At 44.3% G+C, this 18,658-nt stretch overlaps 1 protein-coding gene across 3 annotated transcripts in view; it reads right to left on the minus strand.

The window, feature by feature from the left end:
• MYLK (myosin light chain kinase) overlaps positions 1–18,658 on the minus strand; it is a 212,626-nt gene that overhangs the window by 140,692 nt on the left and 53,276 nt on the right. For all 3 annotated transcript variants that reach the window (XM_053565244.1, XM_053565243.1, XM_053565242.1), the window contains 3 exons: positions 15,520–15,727; positions 1,459–1,504; positions 410–575 (listed from right to left, as the gene is read on the minus strand). In XM_053565244.1, the coding sequence (XP_053421219.1) occupies positions 410–575; positions 1,459–1,504; positions 15,520–15,727 (420 nt within the window). The remainder of the gene's footprint in view (positions 1–409; positions 576–1,458; positions 1,505–15,519; positions 15,728–18,658) is intronic.

Consider the following 18,658-nt stretch of genomic DNA (forward strand, 5'->3'; position numbering starts at 1 on the left):
CATTTCCACATGGACCCTTCTGGCAATATCTAGAGGCAGGTGGCATTATTTCTACCTCCCAGATAAGGAAACTGAGAGACACTGGTTCCGAGAGATCCAGTGACTTGTCCAGTGCCACATGCTTTATGAAAAGCATGGCTATGCTTGAAACCCAATACCATATACTGATAGTCCACTCTCTTGAGATTGTCAGATCTGTCTTGACTCAGAAGTTTTATGCTATTTTGTGAGTACAAGGATTATAGGAACTTTGTGGTCTGAGTAATAGAGGGAAGGTGTGTGACAGGGGCAACAATAAGCATTTCTAACAAACCAGAACAGAAGGAAGTGATGGAAAGAAGCCTCCTACTATTCAAAGCATCTAACCTGAACAGGTCTGGGCCAGAGTCAGCGCAGAGAGAAAGCTCACCTTGAGCCAGGTGACCTGTGGTTGGGGCCGGCCAGTGATCTTGCAGGAGAATCGTCCTATCTGTCCTTCTTTGACCACCGCTCGGCCCAGCTTGGTAGCAAACTTTGGTGGGCACTCTCCCCAGATGCTAGGACGGGTCTCCACTGCTGGGACTGAAAATCTGTTCCTGGAAAGAAATCATCAGATAATCCAGCCCCAGGCAAGGCAGCGATTCAATCTTCCCCCTTCCACCCCACCCAAGTCACTTTTAAGTTGGCCTTGGAAACCATCAGAGAGCAGCCTTCTCAACTCTATGCTTTGAACACTGCCTCATGCCCTTTCTGGAAAAATCTGTGGCACCAAAACGTATTTCCTCTACCTCCTGGACACGCAGCCAGGCTTTGTTTACTAGCCTCCTGGGCACTTAGGTACACCTGAATTCTGCTGAACTCAGGCCGGCCACAAGATGGAAGTGCTGAATGCTATTTCCTGGGCCGACCTGTAGAAACAGCCTCTGATACTCTCTACACTCTCTCTTGCCTGAGCTGGAGAGACACAGAAGGCTTAGCAGTGACCCAAGGGCCTGCCTAGGAGATGATGGAGCTCCAAAATGGAAGAGGCCCGGGTTCCTGAAAAATAGCATGAAAGGCTCTTCACATATTGTATCTGAATATCTGAACTTAATGTCCCTCGAGTAAGAAATGAACTTTCCCTTTATTGAGCCACTGCAATTTGGGGCTTGTCCATTATAGCAGCTTCAGTTACTCACCTCTCCTAAGTCTGCTTATTTACATGTTCTGATTATTACCTTGGTTGTTAGAATCACCTGCAGACTCTGGCCACGTCTCCCCCTTCCTAGCATTTAGCAGCTGGACCCCAGGAGGGTCCCCACAGAGGCCACCAGGTCAGCAGGTTCTGTGTGAATGACACATCACATCCCTCTAGGCTCCCGTCCTTTTGTTATTATAACTAGGAGGCCCCAGAAGACTTACTCCCTAGATGCATCAGGGTCACATCAGCAGGAAAAGCCAATCCAACCCTTATTATGGCTTGAACATCCCAGAACTTACCCTAAGGCTTTGGAAACAGGCTGACCATGCTTCTTCATAAAACTACCTGCAAGAAAGACGGTTGAAGCGTCAGGCCTGAGCTACCAACCTGGAGCAATGAAAGCCAGGAAGATTCCACAGCACGGTGGGCAGGAGAGTGACGGCAATGTCAGCCCAGACTGAGCGTGCGCTGGGCCACCACGGGCGCTACGGTAGATCCTGTGTATACATCACTATGTGAGTTTCTTGCAAGAATGTAACAAGGCTGGTACTACATACACACATTATTCTTCATGTTTTCAGCAGATGAAAACAAGTGAGATTCAAAGAAGTCAAGTCACCCACAAAAGGTAACAGAATCAGGAAGAATATAAAAATTTACCCTGATGTACTGGGTTCTAGAACCCTCAGCCATTCTGCTGTGCTCTTAGGTCTCACGCTGGGTCTTCCATTTCGGGGCTTATCTTTGATGACCCAGCACCACTCCAGAAAATGACCTAGTTAAAAGGAGGGAGATGTCCCATGCACATCTCTTACCACCTCTGTTCTCCACCCTCCATTCCCCTACTTAAGGCCCAGCAAACAGCAAACAGTAACAAGTCGAGATGGAGCAGGACAGATCACTGGTGACGAACCCCGGCAGAGCCAGCACCTCCCCCAGAGCCTGCAGTGCTGCCACGCCTGGCACCGCCAGTCCTGGATGAGAGGATGTCACACCACGTGCTATCCTACTGGGTGGCTGCTGCCGTCTGGGCAGAAAGGAGTTAAACAGCAAATCCTGCAAGACCACAGTGAAGGACCAGAAATAAGTGGTCATAAAGGACCAGGAAGTAACTGTGAAGTAGTGGGAGTTTTATTTTGGGGAATGGAGATGGGGAGGAGAGAATTTAATTTGGGGAATTTTGAGATGATGATCACCATGGAAGTTGTTCTCTTTTTGCTTCAAGCTGGGAATGTTTATAAAACCCCAGCCAAGGCACGCATGAGGAGGGTAGAAGTCATTCGCTGATATCAGCAGACAGCTGCTATGGGGAATTTGCAGGGTGTTTACTGGGAAAAGGGTAAACTCCCTTAAACTCTAGCACTGATCGTGTTTCTACGCCTGCATAGGAACGTAGGCCTGGAGGAGGAAGATCACGCCTGAGTCTTTCCCTTAGTTATACCTGGTCTCACCAGAACCTTAGCGAAAGGGATTAATAACAAACACCTGCATCACATTTAAGTTGTGGCTTCATATGACGGGTGATTTCTATTTAACATTACTTAGTGAGCTCTGTCTAGTTTTCATTCCATAATGTGATTTGGTTCTTGTCATTCCATTCCTGATTCAAGGGTCAAAGAACTTCTAAAGGAGAGACTTGTTTAGGAAGGATGCAGCTGACACGTATAGTCAAGATGCTGGGCCCCTCAGAGGCTGCCATAGGGAGGGCAGACAGTTCAGTACTTAAAGGAAAGTATTTGACCATGGAAAAAATCAGAGGCTTTAAAGATGCTCTGCTCTTACACCAGTATCTCCCATTCTGTGACTCCAATGGAAGGAAATGATGCTAAAACTAGAAAGGAAAACTTACAAAGCTGTTTATTTTGGCCTCTTTGTAACAGTAAAAACTGGAAACAATGTAAATGTCACAGATTAGGAAGATAGAAAGTGGTTATGTTAAATGTATAAGTAGACATTTTATTCTGCTATTACATTGTGTTTAAGAATATCTGCTCATGCCTGTGATCCCAGCATCCTGGGAGGCTGAGGCGGGTGGATCGCCTTAGCTCAGGAGTTCAAGACCAGACTGAGCAAAAGGGAGACCCCCATCTCCACTAAAAATTAAAAAAACTATTTAGGGATTGTGCCCTACTGGGGAGGTTGAGGTAAGGGAATCACTTGAGCTCAAGAGTTTGAGGTTGCTGTGAGCTATGATGCCATAGTACTCTATAGAGAGTGACAAAGTGGGACTCGGTGTCAAAAAAAATGTAAGAAATATGCAGATAACACGTATGTGTTAAAATATTAACATTTGCTCCTTAGCACGTTCCCATTTGCTCCTTAGCACGTTCCAAATATGGGCCTCTTCATTTCACTGAGCTCCATTCTGACCACCTGGCCACACTCACTGGCAGATCCTCTGTCCCCATCTAATTCAGATGCTCAGTAGCATTTGACAGAAAGGCCCACTCCACTTCAAAGCTCTTTCTCTTTTAAATTCTCCTGCCTTTAGCTGGTTGCCCATCTTCTCTCAACCTTCACTGCCTGACCTCTGCAAACTGGGTCCGCTGGGACTCAGTCCTGGGATCCTTCTTAGCTCTGTCTTCTTCCCAGACAGTCCTGAAGCTTTAAATATCATCTATATGCTGATGAGCTCCAAGCCACATCCCACCAGAATGTCTTATCCACTCCCAGAGTTATCCAGAATAATCCCCAGTATACTGCAGGTATTTGAATATTTGTTAAATAAATGCACTTCATGAAAAAAAAAAAAACAAAACAGCAGCATACAAAGTTATCTATTCAATCTAACCAGGTAAAAGTAAAACACCCAAACAGGAAAATTAACAGAAGGTATCAAAATGTTATTAAGAGTTATTGGTTTTTCTCAAGAATGGAAGAAAAAGTATCCAAAGTACTCAGCCCTACTATGAAGCTAATTTGTAGCTTTCATGTGAAGGCTATAACCCGACTATAGCACAAGAATATGGGGAAAGGGCCAAGGAGGGGAAGGGAGGGGGAAGTCAGGGTGGAGGGAGGGTAATGGGTGGGGCCACACCTATGGTGCATCTTAGAATGGATACAGGCAAAACCTACTAAATGCAGAATACAAATGTCTACATTCAATAACTAAGAAAATGTCATGAAGGCTACGTTGAACAGTTTGATGAGAATATTTCAGATTGTATATGAAACCAGCACATTGTACCCCTCGATTGCACAAATGTACACAGCTATGATTTAACAATAAAAAAAAATAAACAAAGTCAATACAAAAAAAAAAGTTATTGGTTTTGGAGGGTGGACTCTAAGTAATTTTATTTAGCTATATTTTCTAAAACCTGTACAATGGTAAAGAAAAAACAAAACATGATCTTGTTATAAGAAAAGGGAGAGGGAGGGCAGTGCCTGTAGCTCAGTGGATAGTGTGCTGGGCAGATACACCGAGGCTGGCGGGTTCAAACCCAGCCTGGACTAGCTAAAACAACAATGACAACTACAACAACAACAAAAAATAATCGGGTGTTGTGGCGGGCGCCTGTAGTCACAGCTACTTGGGAGGCTGAGGCAAGAGAATCACTGAAGCCCAAGAGTTGGAGGTTGCTGCAAGCTGTGATGCCACAACACTCTACCCACTCTGTCTCAAAAAAACAAAAACAAAAACAAAGAAAAAGAAAAAAAAAAAAAGAAAAGGGAGAGGGAAGAGAAAGTAAAATCTGGCCTCCAAACACCTAAAGAGGTGAGCAGGGCCTCTATGCACCCTCTCCATTGCAGCATTGCCCACACACAACCATGAACACTCCTGCCCCAAATTTCTGTGTACTGTGTGCTAAGTGAAGGAGTCCAGACCCAAAAAGCCACATATGGTCTGAATCCGTGCATGTCAAATGTCCAGGAGAGGCGAGTACAGGGAAAGAAGTTGGTTAGTTGTTGCCAGGGGCTGTAGGAGGAGGGGATGGGGAGTGAATGCTGGATGTGTGTGGGGTCCACTGGGGGTAATGGAAAAGTTTCAGAACGAGACAGTGGCGATGGCTGCACAAACTGTGAACGCGTTTAATGACAGTGAGCCGTACACTTTGAAGTGGTTAAATTGGTAAATCTTACATTATGTGTATTTTACCACAATAAAAAAATTAGGCTGAGCGTTTTTAGAGTCCAGAGTGCTCACTGTTATACTGTAAGACCTTCTTCTGGATTAAACGGAAAGCTTCCACCAAGATTTAAACTTGGATTGCTGGATTCAAAAGACTGAGCATTTTAAAACTCTTGGGAGCTAAACCTTTTAGTCTAAAGGTTAAAATTCCTTTATTCCTTAAAAAATAAAATGAAAGTCTGCACTGCTGGTGGGAATGCAAATTAATACATTCCTTTTGGAAAGATGTTTGGAGAACACTTAGAGATCTAAAAATAGATCTGCCATTCAATCCTATAATTCCTCTACTAGGCATATACCCAGAAGACCAAAAATCACATCCCAACAAAGATATTTGTACCAGAATGTTTATCGCAGCCCAATTCATAATTGCTAAGTCATGGAAAAAGCCCAAGTACCCATCGATCCACGAATGGATTAATAAATTGTGGTATACGGACACCATGGAATATTATGCAGCCTTAAAGAAAGATGAAGACTTTACCTCTTTCATGTTTACATGGATGGAGCTGGAACATATTCTTCTTAGTAAAGTATCTCAAGAATGGAAGAAAAAGTATCCAATGTACTCAGCCCTACTATGAAACCAATTTATGGCTTTCATATGAAAGCTGCAACTCAGTTATAACCTAAGAATAGGGGGAAGGGGGAAAGGGAAGGGAGGGAGGGGGGAGGTGGGCGGAGGGAGGGTGATTGGTGGGATTATACCTGCGGCGCATCTTACAAGGGTATATGTGAAACTTAGTAAATGTAGAATGTAAACGTCTTAACACAATAACTAAGAAAATGCCAGGAAGGCTATGTTAGCCAGTGTGATGAAAATATGTCAAACGGTCTTATAAAACCAGTGTATGGTGCCCTGTGATCGCATTAATGTACACAGCTATGATTTAGTAAAAAATAAATAAATAAATAAATAATAAAATGAAAGCAAAAAATATGACATTTTACCCAAGAATAGCAAAAAGAACGTTATTTAGAGACTTTAGAGAAGAGTAGTTTATATGATTCAAAAAGTCAGCTAAAAGTAAATGGTATTGAGAAATGCTTATTTAAATGCGAGTTAACACCAGAGTTTTAAATGTGAGTTAACACCAGAGTTTAAATCAAAACAAAAAGAGAATTTGGGCTAAAGTATCTAATGGAGTCTATTTATAGGAAAAAAACTTGAAGTTGCAAACTGTCAGATAAGGCAAAATTAATTCTGCAAAAGTACGAAAATTTGGCAGAACACTAAGGCTATGTAGAAAAATAAGTGGAAAGAAGAATAAGGTAGAAATACCAAAAATAGAAGAGTGAGTTCAGAGCCCTGGACAGGACAGATCAAGTTGGTGAGGAAAAGGGAAGGCTGAGACACTGAAGGTGTCTGAGCCAGTGACTGTAGATTTTTCAAGGATGAGAAACAGAGACTGGCGGTAGGGCTTAGGAGCAAAGAGTTCAAGAGTGAAGGGGCTAAAAGTAGACCCAACCCTATTTGTCAAAGGAAAAGACTGAATTGAGAGAGAACTTACTGCTCCAAAAGTGAATAACGTGATGGAGACTCTAAGGAGGAGAAATGCCTCTAAAAATGTGGACTGATGCAATTTATCACCCAAACAGGGACTCTGAATACTGGAAGGGACACGATTAATAACTATGCCAGGATGACAGGCGTAAACCAGGAGAACCGGGGAGCAGCCACCCTACCTGTGGACAATTCCCACGTATTTTTAAAAACAGTGGTTCTCTATCAGAACAAGTGTCCGCTTTATTTTTTTTTCACTTTGTCTCTTGCTTTATTTAAATAGTTGACATATGGCTATATTCTCTCTTGAACACACTGATGGTAACTAATTTTAACATTATCATTATTATTACTTTCTTGTAACAGAAGGAAAGAGCTTCTGTTCTTCTGGTTTTGTGAATGTGAAGACCTAAAGCCCCACAGTCCCCACTTCACTTGTTTGCCTCCTCCCCTCTCATACCTCACACTCTGACTCTACCTGAAGGTCAGGGTCCTACTTTGTCAAAGCCCCATCACAAGGAGGGGTTATTACACATATTTAGTAAGAGGCCCTCTGTGCCCTTCTGAATCAATGTTCACCGCTTATCACCCATACATATAATTTTTTTTAAAAAAGTAAAGCCTTAAACAAAATACCAAAGAGATACAGAAGAAAAGTAAATTCTAATAATAGGTATTTCAATATGTCACTGTCCAAGCATGACTGTTTCAATATGTAAACACTCAGGACATTAGATGGAAAGGACCCTCAGACACTTGCATCAATTCATAATGCATGCTTGGATTTAAAAGTAAATGATGAAAAAAATACTGTACATGGGGCGGCGCCTGTGGCTCAGTTGGTAAGGCGCCGGCCCCATATACCGAGGGTGGCGGGTTCAAACCCGCCCCGGCCAAACTGCAACCAAAAAATAGCCGGGCGTTGTGGCGGGCGCCTGTAGTCCCAGCAACTCGGGAGGCTGAGGCAAGAGAATCACTTAGGCCCAGGAGCTGGAGGTTGCTGTGAGCTGTGTGAGGCCACGGCACTCTACCGAGGGCCATAAAGTGAGACTCTGCCTCTACAAAAAAAAAAAAATACTGTACATGTAGCACAGGAAAATGAAAAACCCAGGTATACAGCTGGCTACTAGAAAATCAGAATGAAAATAAGATAAATAATAGAACATGATGATATAAAAAATGAAAAAAGAAAATAACCTTGGAAGATAACCTAGCAAGGTAAGTTACAGACCACTGAAGTGGAGAAACTATGAAACAAAAAACACTATTAATATGGTGCGAAAACAATTCTCTGTTTTACGACGTGGGGTTCAATAGTACAAAGTTGGCACAGAAACCTTACCTATGTTTTAAAATCCCACCACACCTTGAAATACAAATTCAGTGACTGGTTTGGATAAAGGAAGAGTAATAATAAGAAGGTAGGGCGGCGCCTGTGGCTCAGTCGGTAAGGTGCCGGCCCCATATACCAAGGGTGACGGGTTCAAACCCGGCCCCGGCCAATCTGCAACCAAAAAATGGCCGGGCGTTGTGGCGGGCGCCTGTAGTCCCAGCTACTCGGGAGGCTGAGGCAAGAGAATCGCCTAAGCCCAGGAGTCGGAGGTTGCTGTGAGCTGTGTGAGGCCACGGCACTCTACCGAGGGCCATAAAGTGAGACTCTGTCTCTACAAAAAAAAAAAAATAAGAAGGCATACAGAAGCTTTGTGTTAGGATGAAAATAGTAGTAACCCCAACAGAAAAAACTTCCATAGGTAATGTTTACAACACAGATTTATCACCAGACCCCAAAGTTTTAAAAAAACACGTGAGATGGCAGTAAAATTTAATGAGACATCTACACTTTGTATGTCTTCATTAATTTAATACTACTTGGTTCTAAATGTGTTAAGAATTTCAAATCTCCTCTGGTCCACATTTTTAGGGCAATAGTAAAGGGTAATAGTGTAGTAACTGAACTATATATACATGTAATTATATAAAAATTATATCTCTACATAGGTAGAAACGCTATAATTCACTTAGTAGAAAAATGTGCATGGTGTAAGGTTTTCAGTAATTTTGAAGTTATAACTTCATTCTTTTTAATGACCATTTCTTAAGTTATTGGGCTTGTTTTTAACACTTTTTAAGAGCTTTTAAAAAAATGTATTAAAGACTAACGAACCACAGATTAATGTACTGTATTTGTGGTGCTTCTGTTCCTGCGTGTTTCTTGGCTCCTGTTAGGAGTTAGGAAAAATTCAGCACATCCTGCACCCCAGTGCTTGCCCATTAAATGCCAGCAGCTCCCCCAATCACTAGGAAAACAAAAGGGCCCCATGAATCTTCTAAGTGTTCCCTAGAGGGTGGTACTGTCACCATTTAGAGTCACTGGCTTAAGCAAACTCTGGGAAAATGCCCAGGATCACAGCTTCTGGCTGAATATTAACCACTTGGACGCACTTCACTTTTCTCTTAAGGCTCAGATTTTATTCTGGCTTTTATCGAAAACATATTTGTCTATTTGTTGAAGCTCTAGCTAACACTTCTATATAATATGGACTAGATCGGTATTTTAGTACAGATGAGGTCCCCAAAAGACATATATTTACTGAGCATCTCCTGTGGACTGGACATCTCCTATGGGGTCAGGCCCTGTGCTAGGCTCCCAGCACTGGAGATTTAGCAACTGATTAAGAAAGGACATGTCTTTGTCTTCATGGAGCTTGCACTTGTAGTGGGGAAGAAGCAGTGTAGTGAGGTCTGAACTGGGGCCAGAAAGTCGAGCAGGATTTCCAGGGGGAGAGGGCAGAGGAGCCCAGGGCCAGGCTCTGGGGGAGAAAGGCTCAGCATTTGAGAGAACCAACCAGATCTGAGTGGCTAGAACATAGCAGACAAGGAGGAATGCGGAGATAAAGAGCCACGTCACATAGGCAGGGCCTTGATGAAGTTGAGAGTTTAATTCAGAGGCAATGGTAAATCACTGGAGTGGTCAAGGGAGAGAGTGATATAATCTGATATGAATTTAAAAGGAAAGTTATTTAAAACAGCAACGTGGAGATTATAGCGGGGCATGAGTGGAAATTGAGAAACCAGTGGAACACTTCAGCAGCAGGTAAGAGATGATGGCAGCCAGAGCCAGATGGTGGCAGTAGGGATGGGAAGGTGACAGCTGCACAGATGTTGGCACAGCAGGATTCGGTGACAACTGATGCAGGAGTGGGCAGGGAGCATTTGAGGATGACTGAGGTAGTCTGGCCACCCTTCCTCCTAAGGAGATGGGAACCATCACCGGCCAAAAGTTTCAATGAGTCTTCATGGGAGCAACCCAAGTCCTAACCATAATATTAATGAGACTCTGCAAGAAGATGCTTGTCACCATACATACAGGGCCCTTGTCCTAAACACGGCCTTCCTTCTACACTCTCCACCTAGGCAGAGTCACGGTGCAGCCCATTCCTGCTGGAATGCACACATGTACATTATTCCTGTGCTGTGAGACTCTGTAACAAGCATACCCTTCCATGGAGGTTAAGGAGGTTATTTCAGAGTTCTGTTTGGGGAATCCAGGAAACTAACGCACTAAAGAATCAATTCTTCCTCAAGAGGTTGAAGTCAAATATCCACCTCTTAGAAGACAATCTATTTCCTGGTCATTCATAGATAAGGTAGTCATATATCCTACCCAGTGAATTCAAAGGAACAGCAACATGCAGTTTTGTTTGGGGGAGAAATAGTTCAATGAATTGATGCCAGTGATCTCAATTGTCTTAAGTACTCTAGAGAAATTTAGACACTCCACAGACAGAAAATAATTTATTTCCTTTATAGTTTTCTTTTAAAGGCCAAAACTCCCAGGCATCCTAGCTTCCTTCTCTAGAACTGTGTTCCAGTGATTCCACAAATAATACTAAGCTGAGTAACAGGGATTCTCTTTAGTACTTAAATCATAAAGCTAGTTTTATATTAATTTATAAGAAAACAAAGAAAAATTTATACCCATTGCGAGAGGCTGCCTTCTTGAAGGTTCGATACATTGTTAGTCATCTGGCTGCTGTCCAGAGCAGCTGTCCGGCTGGAAGCCATTCCATGGGAAAGCGCCCATATGGGAAGGTTATCTCAAGCATGGACCTGGAGAAACTCACTGTATCAATAAGCACCCTGTTTCTTGGGGATCATGCAATATGATGGTGTATGAGAGATTAACAAAAACCTGAAAAAGTGTAATCAGAATACTTGTGAAAATACAAGTAAGGCTAAAAAGATCTGTGAGATGAAAGTCATCACACAGCATGCAGCTCCAGTGTGGCTAAGAGGATCAGTTCATTCAGAGAGCTATGAGCAGTGGAGAGCTATGAGCAGCACAGAAGCGCAAAAGGAGCAGTCCATTCATTCTCTGGAGTGGATGGGACTCCAAAATCTGCCAGCCTCCAGCTGCAGACCTCCCACTGTCTCCTCCCAACCTGTCCATCAGCTTCATTCCCCACTTCTCTCCACTAGTATCTGTCTACTCCCCCACACTGAGCTCACCTACTCCGACCCTGGGCCTTAACTCTTCCCACTTCCCTCTCGTCCCCATCATCTGAATCTCAATCTACCATCCAAATCCGACTTGCTCTTCTAGGACTAGCTCAAGCCCTTCTTCCTCTAAGAAGACATCATAGATCACTCCAGCCTCCATGGGCCTCAATTTGCTCTGCACTTACAGGGCTAATGTGCCAGTCATTTCAGAAATGCACCCGTACTGCCTGTGACTGGAGTTGTGCTTTTGCTTAGCTTTCGATGTGTCTGGTTCTTATCTGACCAACCAGGTTTTTGTAAAAAGGACCTAACAGGCTCAATGCCTGTAGCTCAGTGGCTAGGGCACCAGCCACATACGCTGAAGGTGGTGGGTTCGAGCCCAAGCTGGGCCTGCTAAACAACAATGACAACTGCAACAAAAAAAAAGCCAGGCGTTGTGGCGGGCGTCTGTAGTCCCAGCTACTTGAGAGGCTGAGGCAAGAGAATTGCTAAGCCCAAGAGTTGGAGGTTGCTGTGAGCTGTGACGCCACAGTACTCTACTGAGGGCGACACAGTGAGACTCTGTCTCAAAAAAAACAAAAAAAAGGACCTGGGCGGCGCCTGTGGCTCAGTGAGTAGGGCGCCGGCCCCATATGCCGAGGGTGGCGGGTTCAAACCCAGCCCCGGCCAAACTGCAACCAAAAAATAGCCGGGCGTTGTGGCGGGCGCCTGTAGTCCCAGCTGCTGGGGAGGCTGAGGCAAGAGAATCGCGTAAGCCCAGGAGTTAGAGGTTGCTGTGAGCCGTGTGACGCCACGGCACTCTACCCGAGGGCGGTACAGTGAGACTCTGTCTCTACAAAAAAAAAAAAAAAAGGACCTAACAAAGGATTCTGTCTCCCACATAGCACCATTCAAAGCCAGTACTTCATAAATACAGCCTAACAGTGGATCTTAATTGCAATATAATAAAAAAGTGTGAGGCCAAGGAAGTCAGTCTCTTGTGGGCAATGATCAAGTTTTGTTGCTCTCTGTACCCCAACACAAAGTTAGCACCTTCAGTGAATGAGATTTGATGAAAGAAGAAAAGGCTAGAACTATGAGCAACTGGGAAAAGCCTAACTCCACAAAGGGTGGAGAAGGAGATGGAAAGAAAAGGAGGCAGCACGAATAGTAAAAATCAGAGTTGGGCAGCAAGGGAGCCAGCGCATATTGTATGGGGAAAAAGAGACCAAGACAAAGTGGAAGGTGAAAACAAAGAAGGGAAGGGAGTCACAGAAAAGGACATCCAAAGTTGTCCTTCAAGGACAGAATGAGAGCAAGTAATTTTCCACCTAACTCTTTTGTATACTACACAAGGGAGGCTTCTGCCAGTGCGGTCTTGACACACAGCCATTTTACAGCAAAGAGATTAATGGGGCAAAAAGAAAAATCTTCATCCCTACCACATTTATATTGCTAACTTTGATGAGACAGAAAAGGACAAAAACTCAGGGCATTTTAAGAATCTGCCTGGCTTTTAAAAAGTAGGGTATATACCCGTAAAAAAAAAAAAGAAAAAAGAAAAAGAAAGATTTTGGCTCTGATCATCAAATTGGAAATCAGATGAGGAAGCTTTCTCTTTTACAGATTTCCCTCTATAAGCAGCTCTAAGAATGTTAATGCCAGTTCAAATAATGACCAAGCTACTATTCTCTGGGTGCTGACTATTTGTCAGTGGCTGTGTTTACTCTTTACACCACCCTACAGGGCAGCCATGAGCTCTAATTTACAGAAAAGGAAGGAATGCTCAGAAAGGTTAATTTCCCTTTCATTAGAAATGAATAGAACTAAAATTCAATCCAAAACCATTCTCCTTTCTTTCCACTGCACAACACTATCACCTAAATTTGACCACTAAGGGTTTAAGAGACTCCACGTAGGAAGTACATCTCTTAATTCCAGGACCTCTGCTCTTCCCAAGTAAGAAGCACTTTCCAAGAGTTGGAAGGCATGCAAGTGGCTGCAGGATTCCCTTTGTAAAGGCTTGGGCTAGCCTGGCACAGTTGACAAATTACCCATGTTAGAAGGCACCAGAGTGGGTCCTTGAGGGTCTGTGGTCCTAGGGATGGCCCCGCACCACACATCAGCCTACAAGCAACCTCTGAAGCGGAAGCAGGATGTGCATGGGGTCCACGGACATTGGCAGAGGTTATGTCTTCTAATGTCTTAAAATTTTATCTTTTAATTTTATCTTAATTGCCTGTATCTTAATTTTAATTTAGGGGCCTGAATCTCCCCAAATTAAAAGCAAAGGGGATGTGGCAGAGTTGGGAGCCTTAGGCTGCTCTCACTCTTCTACAGCTCTCCTGCCATATGGCCCTTCCCTGCCCCAGGTACTGTGACCTACTGAAAATGTTCCCTCACTTCCTCAATAATGGGAATTGAAGAAAAGGTTTTCATATCATATTATCTAGGATTTTATACCTCCCCGACATTCCTATCTCATCCAGTCCTCCCTTAAAATGGATTATAGAAAATAAGGGCTAGCCCAGACTGTAGAGGTCACCAAATTCAAACCCTTTACTCTACAGAAACAAGGTCCAGAGGTCTAAAGCCACGCATTTGATTGGCACAAGTTGCCAATCCAGGACCATGGACCCTGACTCATAACTCAGCACACTTTCCATTTCCCCAGCTCCAAATAGGAAATCAGAAAAAGGGGTAGGGTAATTTTTTTTTTTTTTAATTTTGGGTTAGTATGTGGGTACATACAATTAGGTTACATTGTTTGCATTTGGAAGGTACAGTCGAGTGGTAGTTGAGTCTTTCCCCTCAAAAAGCATCCCACGTGCTCTTGTGTTGTACCCATTATGTAGGAACTTACTGAGCCCCCTCCCCCTCCCTGCTTCTTAAATTTAACTGTATTTCTCTTTCATGTGGGCCTGTAGTATAATTTTTTATTTGTAGGCCTCAACTCAAAGTGTGGGCATTGAAAAGTAGATAATTTACGGGAAAGCACAGCACCAGAGTGGCAGAGATGAGGTCCATCCCCAGACTCTGACCAGGGGCTGCCTCCATCTGAAATGCTCCAGCCATGGGCACTTAAAGGTCATTAGAATGAGTGAGGGACTCGGTTAAAGAATTCAAGGTAAGCATCCAAATTATGCAAACTCTGCTCTGTGGAACAACCTGCCTGCCCTTCTGTGGTATGGAGAAATGGGATAAACAGGGCCAAGAGTGGCCATTGGCCCAGGTGCACCCCGCCCCCTCTGGAACCTTCCCTGACTACCTGGGTTCTCTCTCCATAGTCCTGCCACACAGTGTCCCCTAAAAACTAGGTTGGGAGGACAGACTTCTGAACAAGAAGAAGCAAGTCTGAGCCCCTGGTTGATAAGCACTTAGAGAGGCCTGGAAGGGCCATGGGAACCTGGTTTTACTGCTGAGGGGTTGACAGACCCCAATGCCCTTGTGGAATCAAGCTTTAGGTACCACTCAGGGGCCCGACCTGGAAACATTCTCTCTAGTGGAGTGGCTTCAGCATGCCAGGGGAATATACTAGTGGCAAAAATCAGTTTTCTCCCAGACATTTTAATATTAATAGTATTTTTGTAAGTATAGAGGTGAGAAAAAGACAAAATAATACAGAGGTATGTTTATCTCCTGTATATTTTTTTGAGCAACACAATTTTTAGTAATGGGCATGTATTGCTCCATAATGATGCTAATGATGACACGTGCAGCCCATCAATTCCCCAAATATCTCAGCATCTACCCCAGCCAGGAAGTTTTCTAGGTGCTGCAACGATGAACAGGATAAAACCCATCTCTTCCTAGAGCTCCCATCTAGTGGGGGACAGAGGAGAGGCTGTAATGTGAGACAGTGATAAGTCCTAGGAGCAAAATTGGGAGTGGGGTTGGGGTCAGAGGATGAAAAGTCACAGGGCTGGGGTCAGAAAAGGGCTCTTTAAGGAGCGGACGTCTGAACAGACGCCCCGTGGCATTGCTTAAAGGAGCCGCAGAGGCCAGCGTGACCACAGTGGGGTGAGCAGGTGTGGGGTGGTAGGAGAGGGGTCTGGAGAGCCAGGCAGGGGCCCGAGGGGCAGGGCTCCATAAGCCACCAGAAGGAGGCCTCACGCCTCAAGGTGAGGGAAGCCTTGGGAAGGCTCGAGCAGGAAAGCGAGGTGGCATCTAGTTTGTCCCCTGGGACATCTCTTTCGTTTGCTGACAGCTCAGCTCCTGTCAAAGCTCCTGCCTTCTGGAACTCACCTTCTACTGTCAACTCCACTGTCACCTGGCGGGCACCACTACCATTGGTGGCTTCACAGGTATACTTCCCGCTGTCCTCCTCACGGACGGCATGAATCACAAGGCTGAAAGTCCCCCGGATACCGTAATCCAGCAGGAAGCGGCCCCCACTGGTGACGGGTTGCCCATTTCTGTACCAGGTCACCAGGGGCTCGGGGTAACCCCGGACCTTCAAGAAAAGAGAAAAAAGGGTAAGAGCCTGGATTTCTTGAGTTCTCTCACTGTGCCAGGTATTGTCCATGCGTCAACTCATTTAACCCTCATAACGACCCTTGAAGCAGATAGTACTTTCATCCCCATTTAACAGATGTGGAAATTACAGTTTTGGTAATTTCCCAAGGTCTCAAAGGTATAAACAGGCAGAGTTAGGCATACTGGCTCCAGAGGCCATGACACAAGTGACTCTTGTGTATTAGCATCATCAAGGGAGCTTTAAAAATGCCAGTGCCCAGGCCCCACCTTATACCAGTTAAATCAGAACCTCAGGGTGTGGACTGCACATGGGGACTATGACCTGGGCTTCACCCTAACATGTCAACAAGTCACTTGGGGATCTTGTTAAAATGCACATTCTGCTTCCACTGTCTGGGCTGGGCCTGACATTCTACAGCTGGGACAAGCTCACAGACGCTGCTGGTCCCTGAAACTGGCTATGAGTTGCAAGGTTTTGGCCCTGTGCTGCCCAATGGTAGCCACTAGTCACACATACCAATGGCACTCAATGGTAGCCACTAGTCACACACACCAATGGCGCTCAATGGTAGCCACTAGTCACACATACCAGTGGCGCTCAATGGTAGCCACTAGTCACACACACCAGTGGCGCTCAATGGTAGCCACTAGTCACACACACCAATGGCACTCAATGGTAGCCACTAGTCACACACACCAATGGCGCTCAATGGTAGCCACTAGTCACACACACCAATACGCCTAGCGAGACTGAGTTTCCTTAGAAATGTACATTACACACTGGGTATCAAAGATAGTACAAAAAAATGTATAATATCTCAATAATTTAAAAATATTGATTACATATTAAAGGGCAATATTTTTGACATGCTGAGTTAAAGACATTAAGTTCACTTGTTTCTTTCTACTTTTTAAAAATGCAGCTACTTGCAAAATTACCACTTACACCTAGTCCCAGCCCTCCGTCTTGTGGGCTCTGCTGCTCTAGACCACTGGCTTTCCACCCTTGGCCTTTTGCTCACAATAGTTAGTGGGTGACATTTGTTGAGTGCTAAGTGTTTTGCACTTTAAAATATTTGACTCAACTAAGATTCATAACAACTGTAGAGAAGACAGCTCCCAAAAGAGGGGAAAATGCAGAGATAAAACTCAACGGGCCCTTCAGAATGGACTCATCTGGAGAGAAGCAGAGCGGCCCACCAGTATGTAGCCAAGGACCCAGAATTGCAGGATCTTAGCACTGGACAGTGCACGGAAGACATCATAGAAAACTCCTGAGAATGTCAGTGTTACAAAACAGTGGTAGTGATAGCTTCTACCCATATATCCACTCCAAGGCAAGAGAGAATGGATTTGGATGAAGCAAAACCAAAATTCACTGGATGACCTTGCCACTTATGAAGAAAGCCCTCAATGACCTGTAGCAATAATCCACCTCCCACCCCCTGCAAGGTCATCTACAATGGTGTATAGGTACACGGGGAGCCCTGGCACACATGCCCGGATATCCAAACACAGGCACTTCCCTAAGCACTCGAAGGGAGCAAAATCTGTATTTAAAGCACCAGTGTTGTTTTTGGACTGAGCTCAGTGTCCTTCCCAGGTGTCCAGCCCCCAACCCACCCTGGGCCACTTTGCCTCTCTCCAACAATAGCTGATTCTCAGTGACCAGGATGTAGATTTCTTCCAAAGGAAGGAAGCCTTGAATGACAGTGGAAATCCCCAAAGCGAAAAATCCCTCTTTGGTTACTTCATATTGTCACTCCTTAAGTGCCAGTCTGAATCTGACGAGTCTGTCTTTCCAGTCAGGCCTCCAAGGAAAAAGAAATAAAAACAAAACAAACAAAACTCCAAATCAGTATCACCATCTCTTTTAAATTTCTGGAAACAAACAAAATATCTCTTTCCTCTCAAAATCTGAATTATATTCATGACAGAGGCTGAATACCTATGGGAAAATGCTGAGCTCCTGAAGTTCATTGTCCAATAGACATGGCTGAGATCCTGAAGTTGATTGTCCAGTAGACGTGGCTAAGATCCTGAAGTTGATTGTCCAGGAGACGTGGCTGAGCTCCTGAAGTTGATTGTCCAGTAGACATGGCTGAGTTCCTGAAGTTGATTGTCCAGTAGACATGGCTGAGTTCCTGAAGTTGATTGTCCAGTAGACATGGCTGAGATCCTGAAGTTCATTGTCCAGTAGACATGGCTGAGATCCTGAAGTTGATTGTCCAGTAGACATGGCTGAGATCCTGAAGTTCATTGTCCAGTAGACATGTCAACAACACCAGAAGCCATTGGAGTCTCACTAAACAAGCAATCAGCCCCTAGGCTGACTACGCTGAAGGAGAACACATCACTCTGGATGTGTGAGGTCTCCCAGATGTTATAACATGAAACCAAGTGTTAACAGTGGTTGTCTCTGGGTGGGTAGGATTGTTGAGTCTCTCCTCTTTTCCTTTTAGGTAACTATTAGTTTCTGACAGTTATGCAAATAATACTCTTGGCTTTTATAAAACAAAAAAATTAAATTAAAAGATGTGCTCCTTTTGTGTTAGTGTGTCTATATTAGCATATTCATTAATTTGTTGAGGTCCTCAGGGACCTTCTAGTAATAGAAATAAAAGAGCTATGTAAATAAACATTATGCATGCTTAAAGGTGACACAGGTTATGCACCCATATAAAATCAGTGCATCTTGTGGTCCTATCTTGGCACAAAGCTTCAAGGGACATCAGGCAACAATGACCCTGTTACAGCATTCTTCTCATTTTCAGAAAATGAAGGAAACCCTTTCCTACAGACAGAAACCACTTGGGCTTCCTGTGCAAATCATCATCATCTTCTCTGCACCTGTTAGGTAGGGCTGCCCTACCTTCTGGAAGAGGATCGCACAGGCTCCAGTCAGCCT

The sequence above is a fragment of the Nycticebus coucang genome, chromosome 16, assembly GCF_027406575.1.
Source record: "Nycticebus coucang isolate mNycCou1 chromosome 16, mNycCou1.pri, whole genome shotgun sequence".
NCBI lineage: Eukaryota > Metazoa > Chordata > Mammalia > Primates > Lorisidae > Nycticebus > Nycticebus coucang.